This window comes from Pristiophorus japonicus, chromosome 9, assembly GCF_044704955.1.
Source record: "Pristiophorus japonicus isolate sPriJap1 chromosome 9, sPriJap1.hap1, whole genome shotgun sequence".
Taxonomy (NCBI): Eukaryota; Metazoa; Chordata; class Chondrichthyes; family Pristiophoridae; genus Pristiophorus; species Pristiophorus japonicus.
Genome location: NC_091985.1, coordinates 122739418 through 122748281, shown reverse-complemented (window position 1 = coordinate 122748281; position 8864 = coordinate 122739418). Strand labels below are relative to the sequence as shown.

Below are 8864 nucleotides of genomic sequence, written 5' to 3'. Positions count from 1 at the left end.
AATTTTATCACGCACTCAACCAAATATAGAAACTTAACTAGATTATTCCCTGAGGAATAATAAATGGAACTGCATATGAGCAAAATTCAAGGTACATTAGTTTGCCATTTTAGAATACCAAATGGCTCCTTCAATTTTTTTTATTAGATGTCTAGACACTGGTTAAAAAGCACCAGGTATGCATAAAACACTTACATATGTACAGTTGCCAAAGTATTATGTACATAGCGCAGCAGAAACATACTGCAAATACTAAGGGTACAGATTCGGACTAGTGCAATTGCTTTCTGGCAGCACTTAATGTTTAGAAGCCTAGATCTTAAACAATGTAGTGCAAACAAGACTACAACATTATTAACTAGCAATTTTACTAAAAAGGTGCAGATATTTAATAACAAAGTACTCCTCGTATGTCACTAGAAGACAGTTATTAAATTAGCGACTGTACTGTGTGGGCCAGCATCAAGAATATTTTCATTAAATATCCGTGTTCTGAGGTAGATTATGAAAAAAATAGAAAAAGTTTTATGCAGTAAAATTTTTTACTCGTGAAAGTCACAGACTGTCGCACAGTTGTTTTAACAGCGGACACAGAATAAAAATGTCACAAGACCTTCAGTCACATGGCAGTCTGAATACAATTGAAACATTTGTCCGAGACTGCATTTTAGAGCTGGACTTTTACTATGCGCAGTTGATAATTGAAGAAAAACAGAAAGGGAGTTTAGCAGTGGTACAGTGGTCAACACATTAACATAAAATTCCATGGCAGAAAATGACATAAAATCGTAGCATCATTCTATGATTCCTCGGTGTACTTTTTTGGAGCAACAGTTAATGGGTTAATGGCAAAGTTCAAATCATGTACAAAGAAATTTTAGGTGAATGCCTTGAGCAGAACACTGCCAGAGGAACTTGAATCAAAGACATTTTAAAACACTAAAATAAAATTGCAAGACAAACGTAACAGAAATAAGAAATTAAAATCAGCATACAAGCATTAAACAAACTTTCTTTACAATAGAAACCCTTGTACAGAACCAACAAATTAATCATAGACAAATTATTGAAATAATGTCTGGGGCAGCTCATAATCGTGCAGTTAAATTAGAGAAAATTGACAAGACGATGCCAGTGACTGGTTATAACTCTCAAGGAATTCAGCTTAGGTTTGCATCAACATTTCCAAGCCAAATGACTAAAATGTTTCTAGAAAGCTTTCAGGTAGGATTCTTTGATGACTCATCTGATTAAGGCTCATCCATACAGACCAGGATAGTCCCAGCTTCAATCCCCAGTCTTTGTTAAGTGAGTTTATTTCAAATAGATGGCAGTAGCAAAACCTCAATTAACCTCCTTGCCCTCGAGTTAGAAGGGAAAAATAACAGGGTTCCTTCTCCTGCTCACTAGTAACCCCTCACCCCTACTGCTGAATTGCACATATGGGCTTTGGACAAGATTGGGCTCAGATACAATGCTTCCCACGGTCAAATAGTCACGCAGCAAGGGGTCAGTGCCTTCAAGAGGAGGCAAAGGAGGATGGGAGAGAGGGAGAAAAAAAAGCAAAGACTTTTAAGTCATGATATTAGGAACACAACAGTGGGATAAATACTGCAATGCACTTTTTAATAACTTAATTATAACAAATATGCTTTCATTCTCCTACTAGCCAACGCAAATCTCTATTTATTTCTCCAGCTACATTGCAGAGAGAAAATAAGACGTAGACACAGATTATCTGGGAAGAAAATGTGCACTCCTTCAGCAGAGTGCTATTTCCTTCATTACATTCTTACAATAAACAGTCATCCTTTGGATCTGTGAAATCAAGTCAATGACAGATGAGTGCAGTCGGCTTGCATTTTCATCTTCCTCCGAGCTAATGCTGCCCGTTTCTTCTCTTCAATCTCTTGCAGGGAACATTTTGCCACTGGTTCCTCCACTGTCTCAACAACTGAACAAATGAAAAGCATATAAAGCAATATCCTTTAAGACAATAAATAGCTTAGCTGCACAAATTCAATTGATTTAATCATATAGTGTCAATTTAGCTAATCGTAACTTTGAAAAATGGTCAGCTGACAGACCCCAGGTACGATTATTTTACCATAAAAACCATCTGAAAACAATCAATTAAATTGCTCAATTGTCGAAGTGGATATTCATTGTACAGAATGAACTAAAAATGATTTCCACCTGTGCAATATTGCCTTCCTGCACCCTAAAGCACCGAGCCCTGCTTTCGTCACCTTGATTACTCGTGTACTTGATTACTCCAATATCCTCAACCAGTTTACCATCTCCACAATCTCCAACAGTCACCAGTATCCCTGCCACATTGAATCCAATTCGTCCAGCACCCCTGTCCCTGTTGACTTAGGTCAATTGTTAATTTTAAATCTGAGATGGATAGATTTTTGTTAACCAAGGTTACTAAGAGATAGAGTTAGGTCACAGATCAGGCATGATCTCACTGAATAGTGGAACAGGCTCGAGGAGCTAAATGGCCTAATAGGAGATTAAGGCAATAGTTAGGAAGGACATTAGCTTGGATGATGTGGAATCTATATGGGTAGAGCTGCAGAACACCAAAGGGCAAAAAACGTTAGTGGGAGTTGTGTACAGACCTCCAAACAGTAGTAGTGATGTTGGGGAGGGCATCAAACAGGAAATTAGGGGTGCGTGCAATAAAGGTGCAGCAGTTATAATGGGTGACTTTAATATGCACATAGATTGGGCTAACCAAACTGGAAGCAATACGGTGGAGGAGGATTTTCTGGAGTGCATAAGGGATGGTTTTTTAGACCAATATGTCGAGGAACCAACTAGGGGGGAGGCCATCTTAGACTGGGTGTTATGTAATGAGAAAGGATTAATTAGCAATCTCGTTGTGCGAGGCCCCTTGGGGAAGAGTGACCATAATATGGTGGAATTCTGCATTAGGATGGAGAATGAAACAGTTAATTCAGAGACCATGGTCCAGAACTTAAAGAAGGCTAACTTTGAAGGTATGAGGCGTGAATTGGCTGAGATGGATTGGCGAATGATACTTAAGGGGTTGACTGTGGATGGGCAATGGCAGACATTTCGAGACCGCATGGATGAACTACAACAATTGTACATTCCTGTCTGGCATAGAAATAAAAAAGGGAAGGTGGCTCAACCGTGGCTATCAAGGGAAATCAGGGATAGTATTAAAGCCAAGGAAGTGGCATACAAATTGGCCAGAAATAGCAGCGAACCTGGGGACTGGGAGAAATTTAGAACTCAGCAGAGGAGGACAAAGGGTTTGATTAGGGCAGGGAAAATGGAGTATGAGAAGAAGCTTGCAGGGAACATTAAGACGGATTGCAAAAGTTTCTATAGATATGTAAAGAGAAAAAGGTTAGTAAAGACAAATGTAGGTCCCCTGCAGTCAGAATCAGGGGAAGTCATAACGGGGAACAAAGAAATGGCGGACCAATTGAACAAGTACTTTGGTTCGGTATTCACGAAGGAGGACACGAACAACCTTCCGGTTATAAAAGGGGTCGGGGGGTCTAGTAAGGAGGAGGAACTGAGGGAAATCCTTATTAGCCGGGAAATTGTGTTGGGGAAATTGATGGGATTGAAGGCCGATAAATCCCCAGGGCCTGATGGACTGCATCCCAGAGTACTTAAGGAGGTGGCCTTGGAAATAGTGGATGCGTTGACAGTCATTTTCCAACATTCCATTGACTCTGGATCAGTTCCTATGGAGTGGAGGGTAGCCAATGTAACCCCACTTTTTAAAAAAGGAGGGAGAGAGAAAACAGGGAATTATAGACCGGTCAGCCTGACATCGGTATTGGGTAAAATGATGGAATCAATTATTAAGGATGTCATAGCAGTGCATTTGGAAAGAGGTGACATGATAGGTCCAAGTCAGCATGGATTTGTGAAAGGGAAATCATGCTTGACAAATCTTCTGGAATTTTTTGAGGATGTTTCCAGTAGAGTGGATAAGGGAGAACCAGTTGATGTGGTATATTTGGACTTTCAGAAGGCGTTCGACAAGGTCCCACACAAGAGATTGATGTGCAAAGTTAGAGCACATGGGATTGGGGTAGTGTACTGACATGGATTGAGAACTGGTTGTCAGACAGGAAGCAAAGAGTAGGAGTAAATGGGTACTTTTCAGAATGGCAGGCAGTGACTAGTGGGGTACCGCAAGGTTCTGTGCTGGGGCCCCAGCTGTTTACACTGTACATTAATGATTTAGATGAGGGGATTAAATGTAGTATCTCCAAATTTGCGGATGACACTAAGTTGGGTGGCAGTGTGAGCTGCGAGGAGGATGCTGTGAGGCTGCAGAGCGACTTGGATAGGTTAGGTGAGTGGGCAAATGCATGGCAGATGAAGTATAATGTGGATAAATGTGAGGTTATCCACTTTGGTGGTAAAAACAGAGAGACAGACTATTATCTGAATGGTGACAGATTAGGAAAAGGGGAGGTGCAAAGAGACCTGGGTGTCATGGTACATCAGTCATTGAAGGTTGGCATGCAGGTGCAGCAGGCGGTTAAGAAAGCAAATGGCATGTTGGCCTTCATAGCAAGGGGATTTGAGTACAGGGGCAGGGAGGTGTTGCTACAGTTGTACAGGGCATTGGTGAGGCCACACCTGGAGTATTGTGTACAGTTTTGGTCTCCTAACCTGAGGAAGGACATTCTTGCTATTGAGGGAGTGCAGCGAAGGTTCACCAGACTGATTCCTGGGATGGCGGGACTGACCTATCAAGAAAGACTGGATCAACTGGGCTTGTATTCACTGGAGTTCAGAAGAATGAGAGGGGACCTCATAGAAACATATAAAATTCTGACGGGGTTAGACAGGTTAGATGCAGGAAGAATGTTCCCAATGTTGGGGAAGTCCAGAACCAGGGGTCACAGTCTAAGGATAAGGGGTAAGCCATTTAGGACCGAGATGCGGAGGAATTTCTTCACCCAGAGAGTGGTGAACCTGTGGAATTCTCTACCACAGAAAGTTGTTGAGGCCAATTCACTAAATATATTCAAAAAGGAGTTAGATGAGGTCCTTACTGCTAGGGGGATCAAGGGGTATGGCGAGAAAGCAGGAATGGGGTACTGAAGTTGAATGTTCAGCCATGAACTCATTGAATGGCGGTGCAGGCTAGAAGGGCCGAATGGCCTACTCCTGCACCTATTTTCTATGTTTCTATGTTTCTATGTTTCTGAACCCATGACTTGCTCTGGCTCCCTATCCTTCAGTGCATGAAATTTAATTTAAAGCCTTGCCTTCAAAATTCCTCCACGCCCTCTCCTTAACCCATCTTCTGAAATCTCCTCTAGCCTTGCATTCCCCTCCACGCACCCTTTAGTCCTCTGACACTCTGGCTTTTTACCGTAACTATTCTTAAAACAAACCATCCCTTAGTTATTATGCTCCCTTTTAAAATCAAGCATCATGTTTACATTGCTTGTCCAGTTTACATTAAAAACAGCATGTGAAAAGCACCACTTTATACCTTTGTTTGGGGGGGGGGGGGGAGATGCGGGTTGGAGGAAAACCAACTTCTACTGGCACAGTCACAACAACACCACATCTGTACAACATAAGCGATCAAGAGATTAATTTTTATACTGGGAACAAATTAATGAGGGAATTTTTAAATGCCGACTACATGATCAAAACAACTCATTAAATGACGGGATCATTTTCCTCACTTCGTGCTGACAGGGAGCCTCAGTGGTTGGGAGCTCGTGTCCCAAATTCAGGTGTGCATCTGAATTGCTAGTTGAAGCCTGTTGGTAAGGTTCCCTATTGTCAGTGCAAAGTCAGACAATTATCCCTGCTGAAACATTTGCTTGAGAGTAGTGTTGCTTGAAAAACAAGATATGATTAGTTATTACTAAAATATCTAATGATAATTAGGGTATTATCACAATTTACTGAAATTCAACATTAAATGTTGGAAACTAAACTAGGCCTCCTCACCTTTGGTCTGTAAAGTAGAGTCAGAAAAATGTCTCTTTAGAGGCATCGCTGGATATCGTGTAGCTGTAGGAAATGTGTTTGACTGAACATTTCTTTCCATAGGGCTTTTTACATGATCTCTGTTGCCAAAAGTCTTTGCACTGTGTGTTACATGACTACTGGTGTTCCCTTGAACACCAATCACAGAAGAATCAGTAATTTTAGTGAAGGTGAACCGAGGAATTCCGGTAATGTCAGCAGTACCCTGCGATTTTGGGGCTGTGTGACTCATGGTTATAGTGGATGTACACAGTTTCTGGCCACGGCCAAGGTTTGCAGTGATTGAAGCCCGATGCACATTTGAAATGCCAACAGCATTTCCAGAGCCAGGCACAGAATTAGATCTGTTAAAATTCATTGCACACATGTTGGTGGTATTTGACAAAGCTTTTCCCTGGAAATTGCTTACAGAATTCAAATGGTGGCTTTGTGTAGGGAGTGTAGTTGTAGTATACACCGTGCATGCCAAACCTGTAGGCTTTAGTGGAGGCCTCTTGGAAGGTACAGCATTTTGCTTTGCTACTAGCCGTCCTCTAGAGCAGATCTTGCTTGCTGGCGCAACAGAAGATTGATTTTGATTTAAATGCTTTTGCTGCCCATCCAGCTTTTCAGTAAATTGATTTTTTTGCATGTTTGAAGTCAAAACTGCATTGTTAGTTATAGTCTGGTTACTATTTGCTATTTTTAGTCCTCTAGTTTCATTGGTTATAGTCACCTCAGAGCCCTGGCTTTGAATCAACTTTTCTACGTCATCGCACATCCTGTTCAAATCATCGTCGTCATCGCCAGTTTCCCACAGGCTGTCCAATTCACAAAACATATTTTGAATTTCATCATCGAACTCTGCATCATTCCAGTCATCGACTGCAAACGGAGGTAAAGCACTTTGCATCATTACATCAACTCTTCTCTGCGAACCAGCACTAGAGGGTTTTTCAGATCCCAGCTGATCAATAGAGTTCAATTTTGCAAGCACTGAACAGTCAGTGGAAACAAGCTTTTGTGAAACAAGGGAGTCCATTGTATTCTTCTGTACACTGCCACTATACAACCACTGTTGGTTAAAAGGTTTTGTACAAGACAAGAAAGTCGATTCCCTTAGAGGTACGTTAAACAGATGGGAACTGCATTGAGATTTTGGAACTTCTTCAGAATTTCTCTGTTCTTTTTTTATTAATGTGCTAACCACACTTTTAAAGTCTTTAGCTTGTTGACTTTTGAGAGGTTCCTGCTCGGTCAGTTTATTGATAGATTTGATTTGTAGGGTAAAAGTAGACCTTGGCTTTGCTTTTTCAGATCCTTTTCCGAATTGTAAGGTTTTGGGCACCATTTCTGTGTCTTTGGGTTTGCCAACAGGACTTTGCACATGCTGCATAAATGATACTATGCCAGAAGTAGCCTTTGGCTTGCTCATATCATTAAATGTCTTTGCATATTTGTGGTTAGCAGCATCCGAGGTATGACTTGACTGATCTGGGAAGTGTGTAGATTCCTTGGGATTGGCAATAAGTTCTGGGTTTTGTGTAATTTGCATTACAAAGGAGTCGTCTTCCATCCAGTCATCATTCGCCCAGTCGTCAAACCCATCATCCTCTCTGACTGTTTCAAATGTACAAGGTGCTGCTGTTCTGCCTTTGGATTGAACATTAGTTTCCTTTTGCTGGTCCAATTCACAATCTGTAGTGATGCTTTCACAAACAAATTCTTTGCCATGCTTGGAGCTTGCTGCATTGCTAAAGAGTGGATCTTTACCTGGATCTAATTCAAATGATTTTGAGGCTTGAGGGCTATTTTGTTTAGAAACGAAAGAGGGAATCATTAATTCTTCTACCATAGTTATATTAGTGCCTTTGCCATGATCAATGTTGTCTTGTACAGATGTTGTGACTGCTTTGGCAGTATGACATCCAGCTAACTTTGGACTTGAAATGTCATCTCCCGAGAGGCCCTGACTCAGAGGTTGACTGGCATTTTGGGTGGGTCCATCAAACAAGGCATTGACAGCGGCTTCAGCTTCGAGATCCAGTGACTTCTGACTACTATTCTGACTGTGTAGTTCTATTATTGGAAGGGCACTGCCTGTACTATGTTTAGCTGACTCAGGTATCTGTTCCAATGCTGAAATGGTATAGCTTGGCCGCTCTATATGTAGTGTTTGTTCTGAATCTTCATAACCTAGAGTTCGACTAACTTCACAGGCTTCTTGACCATAACCGACATCTTGTTCCGCCATGTTTCGGTCAAATTCTTTTGCTAACTTCATCAGTTCTTCCTCTGTATTCTTCTGAAATCTAAAATGAATAAAAACTTGACAAATTCTCACATACTGCTTTTAAAGCAAAGTTTAAAAAAAATGAATTTCTTTATGCAGACATTAATTTTGCTTCCTATTTTAAGGACATTCTAATCCAGTCACAAAACTTCATCTGTAATTAGCAAAAATCAATACATCACACTGCATTTGTGTGAGCAAGCAAGCAATGAAGTCTAAATTGACAATAGATGTGTTAATATGTTGAACGTCATGATTTTGTTAAGTCTTGCTCAAATACTGAAATTTTTCATGTACATTCCCCTATTATGTTGCTAGGTCAAATTATCCTGAAGAAATTTGATTACAATAAAACGGGACAGGAATAATTTGTGTACATGCAGATTTATAATTGCAGCATTTTCAAAATGTTTCCATGCCTCCATAAACTTGCACACATACCAGATTATTGTTGAGCAATGAATGGAAAGTTAAAGTTGTGTACAGCAAGCCTGAAGGACTAATTTTAAAGAAATCAAATCGCTTGTATGAAATCTTGACTCGGCAAAAGCCATGCTTCTATACATGTAAACAAGCT

The 8864-nt window shown here is 40.7% G+C and overlaps 1 protein-coding gene across 3 annotated transcripts in view; it reads right to left on the bottom strand.

Annotated features, from left to right (window-relative positions):
- Positions 1-661: 661 nt before the first annotated feature.
- The window catches only part of etaa1a (ETAA1 activator of ATR kinase a), a 30340-nt gene continuing 22137 nt past the window's right edge, over positions 662-8864 (bottom strand). For 2 of the 3 annotated variants that reach the window (XM_070889792.1, XM_070889793.1), the window contains exons 5-6: positions 5977-8306; positions 662-1954 (exon numbers count right to left, since the gene is read on the bottom strand). In XM_070889792.1, coding sequence (XP_070745893.1) covers positions 1827-1954; positions 5977-8306 — 2458 coding nt within the window. In that variant the 3' untranslated portion in view covers positions 662-1826. Of the gene's footprint in view, positions 1955-5705; positions 5862-5976; positions 8307-8864 lie in introns of all 3 variants that reach the window. The other variant, XR_011595036.1, reaches the window with a different exon arrangement.